The sequence below is a fragment of the Dysidea avara genome, chromosome 8 (genome assembly GCF_963678975.1).
Source record: "Dysidea avara chromosome 8, odDysAvar1.4, whole genome shotgun sequence".
Taxonomy (NCBI): Eukaryota; Metazoa; Porifera; class Demospongiae; order Dictyoceratida; family Dysideidae; genus Dysidea; species Dysidea avara.
In genome coordinates, this window is record NC_089279.1 from 20641067 (window position 1) to 20657281 (window position 16215).

The window sequence follows — 16215 nt, forward strand, 5'->3', positions numbered from 1 at the left end:
ATTATTTTACCACAATACTTAACTGACATGTGGCATATGCTTTTTGTCTCTACAAAAGATTTGCTTTCTGATCAGTTTTCTTTGATTTTCTTCTGAGTTCAACCCTATTTCTACCACACTACTGTTGGAGGGAGGGACCAGATATTATGGAAATGGCATGTAATTAAGTTAAGTGTTGATGTATTGTAGTGACCAAAATCCATGCCCTAGCAAAATATCTAAGGCCAATAGCTTACTTTGATATGCAATCCAGGGGAGTTTCTGAGGTTTCCCAAAACTGGTCAAGCATATTCAGGCAGTTAAAATTGATTTCAAATGGTTCAGATTGAAATACTCTAATAAATCAGTCAACTATAGAACAGTCACATTTTGTATTTTTTTAAAGTTACTTAGTTTACCTGTACCAACACAGTAAAACATCATATATCAGAGTGTTTACATAAAACCTGACATTCCCTGGGGGTGTACCAACCCCCAGAATGGCATCCATGTCTGTTGCATACTTCCAGCTTCACATAGTTTCACCTAGCCGGCTCCTTATAACTATACCAGCAGAAGAAAGCATAAGCATCCTATAATATCAGTTCCTAACATATGGTACTGCTCAAATGTAATGTCACACTTGCTCGCACCGCTTGATTGCGAGTGATTAAAAACTCACTAATTAAAGGGTGTGGCACTCATTTCCTTCACAGGTATTCATCCCATATGAAACGGAATGAATACTCACGAAGGAAATGGTTGTCACACCCTTTAATTAGCGGGTTTTTGAATCACTCGCAATCGAGCAGAGTGCAATGTTATGTTTGAGCAGTTGTGGTTATGTGGGTTGTCCCTTAAATGGCTTCAAAATCCCGCTAGCACCCTTAAAACGTCGGTTTGTTTTAGTGAAATTGTTCCTTTAAAAATGGATGCATGTGGCCTTTACTTTTTATACATCAGATATGCAAATTGTAGCTATAGACAACCCCAGATTTTGAGTTCAAACTGATGATAGCACATTAATGACATTTATTAAATTACCTCATAAGAGGAGGCTACGTACCCCCTAGGCCTTACCCCTTCGTCTTTCTGGTTGCATTTGTTCCCTGCAGTACCTAAATGGTCAGTTAAATAAATAATAAATATAAAAATTGAATTACGATCTAAAGAATTTAGATAACAAATTAAATCTAATTAATTGCGTGGGCTGTTACATCGAAACGGTTTTGTAGCTCATACAAATGGCCATAACTTTGGAATGGAATAAGCTATGAACTTGCAACAAGTATCAACTTGTTTCTTGGATAAAGATCTTCAATTTGATACCCAGTTTGAATAAATTGATGGTTACATGGGTGATACATAGACAAATGTCACTGTTTTTGGACACAAAACAAGCTGTAGAGGGTACCAAAGGTCAAATCAGCGATGGATCCACCTCTCAAATTTTATGTTATAAGGTGTACTAACTATGTGGAAAGTTGCATGCTTTTATCACAAAGTGCACAATTTGCTGAGTATGCTGCTGTACTAAAATAACGATCAAGATAACAATATTATACTTGCTTTAATCGATTATTATGTGATAATTAATTATGTTCTAATTGCTTGCATGATACTGTATCTCATGATTCACCTCATGTATGCAATGGACTAGTGAAATGAATGTGTCTGGTCAAGCAATGAAGTGTTGAGATAGTGCTCAAAGCTTTAGAAAGGAAAGAGTCCCGTCTAGCAATATTGTGGCTATCCAGCAGAATATAGGAAATCTTTGGAGGAGGATAAAAAGAAGTGGACTGAAGTCTACTGTGAGTTCTGTCCAAAGAAGCCAAACTATCTTGGAAGCACCACTAATAAGATCTCTTACCTGGTATTAGTGTAGTCATCAAAGTGCAATTTTAGGCTATGTTGCAAATATGTGAGGAATTCCTACACATACCGTGCATTGTATTGACGAATTATGGAATCTACATACTCACCTTTTAAACACTGCTGAAATGCCATTGGAGCACACAGGTAAAGGATAGCCTGATAGTCTTGCAAGGTGGGATAAAGGATAGATAGCCTTGCAAGAATAGCCTAAAGGATAGCCTTGAGATAAAGGATAGCCTTGCAAGGTGGAATCTTAAAATTGATTATCTTGTGTCAGTTACCACTGATAATGCACAAAACATTGTATGTGCAACTGAAATATTATGGCCCCATTTTGGTTGTTTAGCCCATACTCTTCAAACTGGAGTTAAGAAAGCCATGGTAATTCTACAATTCTTAAGAGAGCTGTTGCTTGTGCCTGCCAAGTAATGACCCATTTTTATCACTCTCCTACATTTTTAAAGCAGAAACAAACAGACTTACGTGTTGAAAAACTAAGTTTGGTTCAAAATGTCACTACATAGTGGATCTCATTCAACAATGAAAACAATTTTACAACCCATTGTGGAAATCACTGAGACACTAATTTAGTAACTATTTCAGCAGTAAGGCCGCTCTTATACAAGCTTCTGTTGATTCATTTGGTTGAAAATTCTTCAGATTCCTCACTGGCTAAAACAATAAAAAAGATTTTAATGGAATATCTCAAAGATTGTTACACTGATGTCATAAGCTTAATTAACAAGGTATGCTTCCTTTACCCCACATTTAAAGCTCTTATCTTCATGACCGACAGTGACAAGAGGTTTACAACTGTTTCTGATTTGATTTGATTTGTAATTTAAACTCACTTCAGTAGGCATAGCCGCTCTTCCCTGGTCGAGGGAACATACATACACTACAAACACATGACAAAACACAAATACATATACTTACAACCATGAAAGTACATACAGTATAACATACAAACACAATACACATGCATAATTTGTACACACAATCAGTTAGTTAATAAATATGAAAATAAAGTGGAGGAAAACATCAACATGTCCTCAGGAAGACTGCTCCACCATTGTGTGGTCTTGAAACAAAAAAAAATCTCTGAGTAAACGAAAGATAGCAACGAACTGGCTGAGCAAATAACACTTCTGTGGGAGAAGAAGCACAAGTGTTGAATAACGATGATAGCATCAGCCTTAATATTGTACAAGCACAACCAATCTGACTGATGATACTCCTCCACCATCCAAAAAAAGCCAATTAAGGTTTGATGTCTTTGTTGGATGATGCTGTTAATTCCAAATCTCAAGATGAAGCTGCTCCATTTTCTGACAGTGAAAGAATCAAAGTTGAAGGAACAAACAATTACATTACCATTGAGATTGTTCCTAGTACAGTGGATAACCCTCTCATATGGTGGAGAGACCATCAGAAACACAATCCACGGTTAGCACAATTTTTAATGTATTTCAGCAACCTCAGTGCCATCAGAACACGCTATTAATGTGGCTGGAAAAGTAGTAAATGAAAAAGAGCCTGTCTGCTACCAGAGAATGTTAACATATTGGTCTTCCTTGGTTCAAATGTAGAAGTTAACAAGAAAAAAAATTAAAACTAACACTATGATTAATGGTAACAATATTGTTTAATGTGAGACTGATTTTTTTATTTAAAGCATCCATCTCTTACTTGTAAAGTTCTTTAGTGTTCAGTATTTTAGTGGTATATAATTAATGATCACTAACAAGATAATATTGTTTATCGACATAAAGGGCTTTTATTATTGACATTTATCGAGATATAGCATTTTCATTATCGCACAGGCCTAGAGTTCAGCAATATGGTTTTTGTTTGATAAGAGTTTGCTATGGAAGGTGTTCCAAACCCTGCTCCCATATTTCAAACAGTATGAATTTTTTGCCTTAGAACAAAGTAAAACAAGGAAAACATTGCAAAACTTTATTATAGAGCCTTATTTCTCATGAAATGGCCACCCTTCACTCTAAGAAGTTTTGCTTACATGGGTGCAGAAATGGAAACAAGTGCACAAGTTTTTTTGTTTTTTCGGAAAACCATTTTTTGTGAACCAGGTGTGAGCCCACAGCTGGCTGGTACTGGTGTAATAATGGAGCAGCTGTTCTATTTGATATGTAATACACTAATGTTTACTGTAACATGCCAAAAGTATGTCCTAACAATATGTTTTGTGTACTGTTTATATTCAGGATGCAATGTTGTGGAATAAACTAGGTGCTACTCTTGCTAATGGAAATAGATCAGAGGAGGTTAGGTGGCAGTTGTACTTTTGTGTGTACACGCATTCTGTATGTGCACATTGCATTGCTGCTGTGGGATACACCTGTAACAACACAATTGAGTATGCTATACATGTAAGTTATCAAGACACACAGTAGTGTGTCATACAGCCTAGAAAGCCAGTATGCCACACTATGAGTATATTGTCAGGAAGGAAGAAAACACCTTTTTCATTTGTACATAGCTCCATGGCCACTCCTCCAAAGCGCACCATTTTTGTATTACAAGTTTAAGGAAAGTTTTATACCTGAATTAGGGATTAATTGTTCACTAGTATATTTGCAGGTGTAGGCGACCTCCCTTGTTTCCCTACTTTTTTTCTATGATCCCTAATCAAACTTAAAATTCCTAATTTTTTCCTTTAAACTTTTTTATTTACTTTTTTGTAACGTTATTATGAATGGTGAACCCACGCATACCGCATCAAAGAAAGGATGGCACCATAATTAATTTTTTCATCTGAACGTGCTCCCCAGCTATCAAATACAGTTGATCCTCAGTTATCCGAACAGCTTTGTTCTTATAGTTAGCCAAAATTGTTCAGTGTGATAGCCACTGCACTTATTACGTATCTGAACAATTATCTGATAAGTGCTGTACTGCTTCGAAAGTGCAGTGGCTATCACACTTCGCTTTCAGCTATCTTCAGCCCGTTACACAGCACTACTGATGAAAAACAGTAGAAGAAGTGCCTCTGCAGCAATCCAGTCACAACAAAAATACGATGATTTGCACCCCCAACTAGAATTTTCATTATAAAGAGAACTTAAGTGAGGTGATCAGCTAAGTTAGCAGTGGTTCAGTGGTTAAGGATGTAGGTGTTAAGTATGGAGTGGACTAAGGTAAGTTTTCTTTTCAACATTTGTTGTGTACCTTTTATTCCTGTGGTGACTGCTCTATTAGAGTATCGCAAGTACGACTTTACATTTGTTTGGTTTTTGCTTTATAACTTTGTAGCTGAAACTCTATTGCTTTCAAACTATCAAAAGGCACTGCCATCCTATTTACACACCAATTTTCAAGTTATTCCCATAGTTAGTTTACCGTGTAGCTGTGACAAAAAATTGTCCTATTTTACATGAACAAATGCTCATAACTCCTTTGGATATTCATCAGATTCACAGCAAACTTGGTACATGAATTCACCTTTATATGCTCTTCGTTTATGCCAAATATTAAGGCAATCAAATTACATGTTTATGTTTTATAGCAATTTTTGCAAAGTGTGTGGCAAAACGAAAACATAACATTGAAATTTTGAACGCCCATATCTTGCAAATAGTTGTTGTGAATTTAATCAAATTTGCTGTGTGACCTACCCTACTTGAATGACAGCTATCATACAGTACAGCAGTACTGTCTTGTATATTAGAAACATGGACATTCGAGTTTTTCTGGCCAAAAAAATCACCCAAAAACCAAATTTACAACACCATCCTGGCACCTTGGCATTATTGGTTAGGTATAACCAAGCCCAATAGTGCCTTCAGTATAATCTAAAGGCTTCCAATTAATTGTTATAAAATTAAAAATGTATATATTCAATGAAATTTTCTACTGCCTACCTGCCTGCCTGCCTGCCTGCCTGCCTGCCTGCCTGCCTGCCTGCCTGCCTGCCTGCCTGCCTGCCTGCCTGCCTGCCTGCCTGCCTGCCTGCCTGCCTGCCTGCCTGCCTGCCTGCCTGCCTGCCTGCCTGCCTGCCTGCCTGCCTGCCTGCCTGCCTGCCTGCCTGCCTGCCTGCCTGCCTGCCTGCCTGCCTGCCTGCCTGCCTGCCTGCCTGATGCCTTCAGGCAAGCGTAACTTGATAACAGCTAAGGCTATGGGCTTGGTTTTTTCACTGTTCGACGTCGCTTCGTCCCGAGACATGCCTTTTGGCATACCACAGTATGTAAAATGCACACATCGTGAACTTACCTTTGTCCTCCTTTACTCTAATAATGCAGTCAAGTGTATATCAACAATCCTTGCACAGAATTTGACAGCTATTAAAGACACTAGTAATGTAAATTATAGCTCATATTAGGAGACTCTCAGTCTGTATGCACATTGCAATTTCATCAATTCCATGTGTGCACTGAAACGTTGATGGTGTTACGATGTAGACACTATTCACCACAGTCTTCATCATCAATCAAAGAAATCCGTAATTCATCACTGGATTAATAAAAAGTACATGAACTAGATGAATAAAAAATTGAAAATTTTAATAGTAAGAATAGGGATTACTGAAGAAAGCCATTAAATCAAGAAGGGATTGCTGAGAAAAGCCATGTAACAAGAAGGGATCGCTGGGGTGGTAACGTAAACCACAAGTCCCTATTTTGACTCATTTCAAAATGACACAGCGTGAAACTAAAGATTTATGACAGATAGTCAAAATAGGGATTTGTGGTTTACATTACCACCCCAGCAATCCCTTCTTGTTTCATGGCTTTTTTCATCGATCCCTATTCTCCCTCTTAAAATTTTCAATGTTTTATTCATCTAGTTATTATTATTATTGTTTTTTTCCCACAGGACTATAGCAAAATGTGAGTACTTTTTGGGGATAAAAGCTACATAACTTTCCTTCCTATGTCTCTCTTCACGTCTATGACCTATTTTTAAATACATATTACAATGATCACACCCATTCTCAAGCAATTTTGCTTCTTGTAGGTTCACTTTGCCATTGCTTCTGAGTTAGTCTCTGCAAGGGTGACCAACATGTTAATTGTGTTAATAAGTATCCAATCTATTCATGTTAACACATTCATTTGGAAACCCTATATCATTACCTATATTTAACCACAGTATATTAAGTTCATACCAGAGCAACAATGTTGTTGTGTACCACTGCATACTTGACTTACTGTGATAAGCACAGCAGCGGACAAAAGAATAGTTCCCGTTCAATTTGCATTTTATGTTTTAGGTGAGGCGTTTCCGTTTCGTGGCGTTTCCGTTTTGCTAGCGTTTTAATTATTGCTGAGAATGCATGTTTTATTTGCAGAGGAAGTGGATTGAATGAAGAGTTGCTAATAAGTAAGTGAACACTAACTAACGCTAAAACACTAATGCATGTGTACTGCATGTCTTTCTCTACGTAGAGCACTACTGCTTACTGTTACAAGAGGCAAGGCTCCCGGAAAGTAGCTGACTGCGACAAACGGCGAAGAAGACTTATAACCAACTGTTCTATTGTTTATTAAATCATATTTGTATATAGCAACAAGTATTCGAGCAAACTTTGCCTAAAATACTAGCTCCTGCACTATTACACTTTCTCCCTAATTGATGCCCATTACCTATTTATCTGAACAAAAGGACATTTTGTTACTTAATTAACAGATAGAAATATACCGTACATTAAAACAATATAACTTTTAGAAAAGGAAACATTAGAAAAGATAGCAGCATCCTGGCTGGTTTTGTTTTCTGGCACATGGTGGCTTCATAGCAACAAACCTGTGATTAAAAAAACAATAAAACTACAATTGTACTACCCTTCTGTAGGCAATATCACAGTTTTTATTCCGCTTAATATTATATTAACTTGTTTAAGCTGACAAGAATGTTAAACTGCCAACTAGCTTCCACCCCAGACTCTCGGAGCATCGTAGCTACGATTTTGCTGGCCAATGATGCACAGTATTATTCATCGCCTCGAATAACATGGCAAGGCTTGTACTACTGTTTGCAAAATTCACAAATGCTTCGAAAACGGTAAGACTGATGCTAGTAATTTTATTCTGCTCTGTAAGCATTTTCTTAGCCTTCTGTTACACACAACAGAAATGGAACGCTACCTGAACAGGAACTTTTTTATCCACTACTGTATGCATGCCTATAGATCTGAAGCCATACTATTATTGATCACGGCATGCTGTACACTGCCTATAGTTGGATATGTCAGAGCTATATAGTACAAAGTACATTGAATAGTAAGGAAACAATACACTGGTGTTAGCTAACTCTGATAATGTTAACTGACTACTTATAACAGCTATACTGTACATGACTGACTTTGATGTAGATGTTTAATACTGTGTAATATCAAGCACCACCAGCACCTCTTATTATTAGCTATCCATAAATCGATTTATAAAAAGTAAACAAACTAGTATAAAATTAATTTAAATGTTAAAACATGGGAATAGAGATCACTAAAAAAAGTAAAGAAACAAGAGTCAAACAAGCCAGCATCTTAGAGATTTCTATTTGGACTCAAATAAACATTTATACAGGAAGCATTCTCAGAACTTATCTACCCTTAATTTATTAGAGAAACTGCTGTTTTTTCCTTAGTTTTTACTATATACATTGAGTCCAAAGAGAGATCTCTGTATTTTTAGCATGCTGGCTTGTTTGACTCTTGTTTCTTTTCTTTTTTCAGCAATCTCTATTCTCATGTTTTAAAATTACTTTTACACTAGTAATAACAGAATAAGATGAACAAAATGGCAGATTTCAGTTCTTTATAAAAGTAAGTCTTTTTGACTTCATGTTTGCTAGTGGATTTAAAGTTTTTCCAAATTAACTTCTAAGGCTTCTTTTGAGGTTGGAAGAAGTTTCTAAGATGGTGTTTAGTTGAGTGTTCTACTAGGATTTTGGAAAAATCATAGGTAATCCATGGTTAATGATGAATATATTGGATACTTATTTACACATATTAACACGTTGATTACCCTTGCAGAGACTAAATCAGATCAATGGCAAAGTGAGCCTACAAGAAGCAAATTTGCTTAAGAATGGATGTAATCATTGCAATATGCATTTTAAAACGTAGGTCATGGACATACAGAAAGACATAGAAAGGAAAGCTATGTAGTTAAAAAGTGCACAGTGAAAAATAAAATGTCCAGGATAATATATCGCAAATCTTACAAGATTAGTCATGCAAGATCCTTGCACAGTACTTACAAGAACTGTGCAAAAATCTTTAAAGTTTTCAATAAACTTGCACAGAAAATGTCACAAATATCTTGCACCGCAATCATGTATGCAAGAAACTTGCAAAATTTTTTAGAAAGGGTCTTGCAAGAAAGAATCTTTCACTGAAAATGTCCCTTATCTTGCAAAAATCTTTGAAACTTTGCAAGACATTTTTCCTGGGCAGTTTCCATAGCTTTGATGTGGTTTCCTTTAATAACAGCTCAGGCAGGAATTGATGATGAGAATTAATTAATTAATGCTCCTAAGATCATTGCAACTATATAAGTTTTAAAGCAATTTAGTGGTTCTGTAGGATTATGATCGAGAAAAGATCACAGAAATGAGGCTTATAGGGGTTTGAGGCATGCCCTCATTCTCCCTCCATGAAAATTTTGGTTTGAAGATACACTGTGATGATACTGAATATTGACCATTTGATTTTATGACTAGGAAAAGTCATCAATTTCTAACTTAATTTCTTGTACTTAAAATCTTTTAGCTGTCTGTACCATTTTCCTGAATTATAAATGCTTTCTTTGTTGCTAGGGACTGCACCAATTCTAGTATCAGTATCGGGCCAATACTGCTGTATTCATGGGGTATCGGAATTGGCCAATGTATTGCTGCAGGTACCAGTTCCAGATGGAAATTACATTGTTTGTACTAGCCTATTTCACACGTACAATGAAAGCATCAAGCTAGTAATAACACACAAAGTCATTCTTCTATGCTGAAATTTTCTCTGTGAAAACGCAATCCAAGAAAAAATCCTTCAAGTACACAAAAATTTTGGAATTTTCAAGTAGAGTAGGGACCATAGTACATTAATAAAAAGTACTGAAACAAGCTTGAGTAGTGCATGATATTAAAATCACAGTAAAACAAAAAGAACCGTTCTACTATGCATTTCCGTTGATATAACACTTCTTATTGTTTTACTGTGATTTTAATATCGTGCGCTACTCCAGCTTGTTTCAGTACTTTTTATCTATGTGCTATGGTCCCTAATCGGGAACCAGCACACCGTTGCTCTTTACGGCAACCAGTGTTGTCCTGAAGTAATGCATGATATATCACATCACATAAAGCATCGTGCCTACGTATACGCATGGGTCCATGTCCACAGCAGAGCAGATGATGATGATGATGATGCTTTATGTGATGGTAGGTTAATGGTAAAAATTTTAATCACAACAATTCATGTGAATTTGTGTTTTGGCACCAAATTCACCTGAATTGTCGTTATTAAAATTTTTACCATTAACCTACCATCACAGCCATTTCTTGGCCGCCACCTTGGATTTCACATCGTTTTTTACTATGGCCTTTTTAGGGCCACACCTTTTTTAACAGCTTGGCTGTTTTTGATTAGATATCACTTTTGTATTTGTATACCCCAAAGCTGGCCATAGGCCGTCTGTGGGGCTTTTTTAACCTATCCATTTTATTTACCACAGGAAGAATAAAAAGACAAGGCAGATTTATAATACTCCAACTGTTTTTGATTTTATCAGTAATTATACAAATTATAAACATATATTTATTACATGTCTTAGACTATTATTCCCTATTGGATAACTTCTTCGCAGCTGATTTCTCTACTAAGGGACTTGAAATGTAGCTGTAACTCTCTACACGTTGATTTGTTTGTAGCTGAACTCTCTACAGGGTGATTTGTTTGTAGCTGAACTCTCTACAGGATGGTTTCTTTGTCACTGAACTCTCTACAAGGTGAATTGTTTCTAGCTGATTTCTCCACAAGATAACTTCCTTTAGTTGATCTCTCTACAGGGTGACTTGTATTTAGCTGAACTATCTACAGAATGATGTGTTTGTAACTGAAATCTCTACAGGGTGACTTGTTTCTAGCTGATCTCTCTATAGGGTGACTTGTTTCTAGCTGAACTCTCTACAGAGTGGGTTCTTTGTAGCTGAACTCTCTACAGGGTGACTTCTTCTAGCTGATCTCTCTATAGGGTGACCTGATCTCTCTGTAGGGTGACTTTTACTTTTATCTAGCTGAACTCTCTACAGGGTGATTTGTTTGTAGCTGAACTCTCTACAGGGTGATTTATTTGCAGCTGAACTCTATGCAGGGTGGTTTGTTTGTAGCTGAACTCTCTACAGGATGGTTTCTTTGTAGCTCAACTCTCTACAAGGTGACTTGCTTCCAGCTGATCTCTCTAGACGGTGACTTCTTCTAGCTGATCTCTCTACAGGGTGACTTGTATAGCTGAACTCTCTACAGGGACATCTGTTCATAACTGAACTCTCTACAGGGTAATTTGTTTGTAGCTGAAATCTCTTGTTTCAAACTGATCTCACTGTAGGGTACTTGTTTGTAGCTGAACTCTCTACAGGATGGTTTCTTTGTAGCTGAACTCTCTAAAGAGTGATTTTTTTTTTTTGTAGCTGAACTCTATATAGGGTGATTTGTTGGTACCTGAACTTTCTACAAGGTGATTTGTTTATAGCTGAACACTCTGCAGGGTGATTTGTTTGCAGTTGATCTCTCTACGGGGTTTCTTCGCAGCTGAGATCTCTACAGGGTGACTTCTTCTAGCTGAGCTCTCTCTTGTTTCTAGCTGATCTCTCTACAGAGTAACTTGTTTATATAGCTGAACTTTTTATAGGGTGGTTTTTTGGTTGCTGAACTCTCTAAACGGTGACTTGTGTGTAGCCAACTTCTCTACAGAGTGACTTGTTTGTAGCTTAATTCTCTACAGAGTGACTTACCTGTAGCTGAACATTTGGAGTATATTCACTGGCTTGATCATGCTCTATCTTAGCTAGCATAGATTCTAGAGCAGACGGCATCAATTCCCATTCTGGATCATCTGTTTTCTGGTTATTGGCACAGTAATGATACAGTTTACCCATTATCATCAGTAATACTGAGCTAAAAGTCGAGGAAAACTTGAGGAAAACACAAGCAAATCACCGAAAGTTGGATTGTTGCTTTCACTTGTGGGAATTTATTTCAAAGAACAACCAGACGTGGAAATTTATTTTCGAAGAGAAGGGCCTCTTCAAAATATCCGAAAATAAAAACCTTTAGAAAATTACCAGCTATACGGTATGCAAGCACCGCAACCACTTAATTGTCTATTGTTAATGCCCGAAAATGGCAGAAAGCACGAGTTCGAGGGCAAGCAACCCTAACAATGCAGTAAACCCTAGCCGTGATTTAGGAAGAAAAACATCAGTTATTTGGGAATTCTTTACCGTTGATGATGACAACAAGTTTGCTATTTGTGATGAGTGTGAAGCGAAAGTTCCCAGAGGTGGCTCTACATCAAAGTCTAATACTATTACTAACCTTATAAACTATTTAAAAGACACCCAGAAATCCACTCAAAATACCTGGAAAGAAAAACAGAAAAGGAGCCAAAGCAGCCAATGGAACAAAAAAATGGGAACTACAGCAACAGTTTTCTTTAAGCGAAGTCCAAGACCGAAGTAAGGGCTGGGATATCAACGACCAGAGGGCACAGCAAGTACACCGAAAAATCGGTGAGATGGTAGCGATTGACTGCCAGCCAATTTCAATGGTAGAAGATGTGGGATTCAGGCAAGTATTGAAGTTGCTAGAACCACACTATCAGTGCCCCAGTAGGAAATATTTTACTGAAACGATTATTCCGAATATATACTCTGGAATAAAACAGGAAATTGTGAGGCTGATCAACAGTTGTGATGATGAAAGCTACTTGAGCTTTGCAATGCATGCGTGGAGTTCAAGTGTGAATGATACAGCATTGCTTAGCCCATTTGATTGATAGCCAGTTCAAGCAAGTTTCTGCTGTTTTGAATGCCCAATGCCTTACTGAAGCCCACACTGGAGAGTACATCGCTGCTCAGGTACTCAGCATGCTGGAAAAATGGGAATTAGCATTGCAGAGGGTGCATTTAGTGATCACTGACAACGTCAGTAATATGGTTAAGGCCATGCGTGATGCTTCTCTACCACATTTTGGATGTTTTGCCCATTCTCTTCAGTTAGCAATCAATGATTGCTTACTATCTCAGAGAGTAGTGAAAGATATTATTGGAGTATGATTGGGCATTTTCACTGCTCTTCTGTTGCTTTTCACAATTTGAAAAGAATCCAAGAAAGCCTCAATATTCCACAGCATAAATTGAAACAGGATGTCCAAACAAGATAGAATTCCACATTTTACATGTTGAGGTCAGTCCAAGAACAAAAGATGGCATTAGCAACATATGCGCTGCTGAAAATAACAGTGTTTAACAACTTTCATCTCACCAGTTGGATATCATGAAAAGAGTTATTGAAATTTAGCTCCTGTAGAAGAGATCACTAGGTTCCACAGACCTTGCAGCTATTTCCATTGTCATACCGTACATATGTATACTTACCAGAGCACTCGAGAAAAACACTGATGACAGTGGAGTTCGCACTATGAAAAGTGAACTGCTTCATTCGCGTAAACTGCATTTTACTAGAATTGAAGAAAACAAGCAGTTATCTCTTGCTTCTTTCCTTGACCCTAGGTTTAAGGACAATTTCTTTTCTAGCAATATTGTTAAAGCAACAATTAAAGAAATTTTACTGGAAGAAATGTACAAGCTTGACACTGGTTTGCAAGGTAGCACTGAGATGGAGGGACCAACAAGGCCTAAGAGAGTTTACCCACTAAAAACTAGCATTCTGTTACGTAGATGTATAAGATTCGGCACCAGATTCACGTCGTTATTGAAATTTTGCCATTAACCTACCATCACAGCCATTTCTTGTCTGCCACCTTTGATTCACATCTTTTTTCACCCCAGCTTTTTTGGAGGCCGCACCCTTTTTTATAGCTTGGCTGTTTTTGATTAGATATCACTTCTTTTCGTAATTTCATACCTAAAGCTAGTCTATGGCCAGCTTTAGGTATTTCTTTCAACTTGTCTTTTTCTTTACCACAGAGAGAAGAGTATTCTGAAGAAGATTTTTAATGATTTGTTTAGAAGTTGGGACACCTGTGTCTACAGAAGTCTTACAGATGGCACACAATACAGGTTGTACATCCGTTGCTGAAAGAAAATTTGAGAATATTTGAGTGATCTGGAACACTGAATGATCAACTTACCTTTATCTAGTTCATTCCCGGGTTTCAGCAACTACCAACTAATTTCAAGATTGACAAATTTTGCCCTGGTTCAAGCCTTGTTCAGTTAGTAAGTACTATTCTCATGTTATCACCAGCATTTAAAAACCACTACAACTTACAAGGATTCTTAGCCTAATACTGCATAATAAATGGAATTTTAATGACAGTAATATACAGGCATGGTATCACGATAGTTAATAACAAAATATCGCGATATCGATACTTTCAGAATATCGCGATATATCATTGAAATGATAATATCGCTCAGCCCACAATTATTACGCAGTGCGTTTTGAAGGAGTAATACAGGCAATGGATACTCTCCTAAATATATATATATATATTATGAACTCTTGGTTACAGTATTTGCGGCGACATTGCTGCTGATGTACTACATCCCCAGGCATAGTATGAATGCTGTTGTTCCTGGCAATACTGACCTGGTTAATACCCTTTGCTGTTGGCCAATGATCTCATTCCTGGCACTGAAAGGCTTCAGGTTGAGAGCTATGCATTGTCACACAAACTTATCAGCTGATAGCTGTGTTGGCGTTCTCCACACAATGCCCTGCCAGGCACAATGAAAAACTACTGGTAGCTGAGTGCCAGTACATCAATGGTGTGGCAATGGCATAATGATGCATAACACAATACTGTACAACATACAGGAGATGCACTTTATACTGTAGAACCAGTGTTGGGCGTAACACGTTACGTAGTATTAGTACATAATGCAGTAACGAAGTAATATAACGCACTATATTTCCAATGCTAGTAATATCTAACGGGTAGTTACTTCACATAAGTAATGCATTACTAAATAGCACAAAACTACTCATTACTGTAATATTATTACTTAACGAAGTACTAACACGTTACTTAACTAGCACGTTACTGTAATATTATTAACTAACGAAGTACTAACGCATTACTTAGCTAGCGCGGTACTGTGATATTATTACCTAACGAAGTATCTTTATACATTGTATAATATGTAATATAACATGTTACTAGTTACTTTTAATATATAACTGCAACTGATTTCATCGCAGTGGCAGTATTGAGTAATAAGTAATATATTACTTTTTAAAAGTAGCGGCCCAACACTGTGTAGAACTTTATGCAACAATGTATTATTAGCATTTAACACTGGAGGTGGGAGTAATTCAGCAAGCTGAAGCCAGGTAAAGGATGAACAGAAGTATACAAAATGATACAAATACACAACAAACAAACAAACAAACAATCATGTTAACATGAAAACATACTCTTAACCTTGTTCATCACACAGAGCGTGTCCACTAGCACCTGGAATGGAATCACTATGCACCATGAAAACAGCTTAGAAACATTAAAGCATACTAGTAGTCTCAAGTAAAGTGGCCTCTGGATCTCCTGCAATCACTCACAGCGGCTCACTAATCTTCTCCTTCGCGAAACCTGAAATTAAAGCATGGGTATGGTACTGAGCGTTATATAGAATTACACATGCGTTTAAGTCATCAGCACGAACAGACGCAACGATTATACGTTTGTGCCTTCATTCTCAGGCGAATCGATCCCTGGTTAGTTTGTGTCTCTTGGCCTCGTAGTTTTCTCAAACATTAATTATTATTTATTTATTTATTATTATCTAGGCCTGGGGCAAATCAAGTGCAATCATCAACGGGACAACCTACTAATGGGCCATGTACAAATAGTGCATGGAGAACACAGTGTGTGTAGGTAGAAAAGATGCACAGTAATACAATTCTAGAGGAATTGACTGGCACATAAACATAAGGGATGCATTAGTATGCAATTATAATCAGTGATTATCCAACCATGGAAATGTGATATTGCACTTTAAATTGTGAGAATCATGGTATTGAATCTGACATGTACAAGCAGTAAAGCTTAAACATCCAACGAATACTTATTACATTAATTTTATGCAATTGGTCACAGTTTGTGTTACATGATAAATTATGTTTAAATGAGGATGGATTAGAGCGCTGGATTAAGACATGGCTGG

The 16215-nt window shown here is 37.1% G+C and overlaps 1 protein-coding gene across 2 annotated transcripts in view; it reads left to right on the forward strand.

Moving 5' to 3' along the window:
* LOC136265130 (peroxisomal targeting signal 1 receptor-like) overlaps positions 1-16215 on the forward strand; it is a 186975-nt gene that overhangs the window by 156080 nt on the left and 14680 nt on the right. The window contains exon 20 of one of the 2 annotated variants that reach the window (XM_066059924.1): positions 4080-4139. The exons of the other annotated variant lie outside the window; for it this stretch is intronic. Coding sequence (XP_065915996.1) covers positions 4080-4139 — 60 coding nt within the window. The remainder of the gene's footprint in view (positions 1-4079; positions 4140-16215) is intronic. 2 annotated transcript variants of the gene reach the window in all.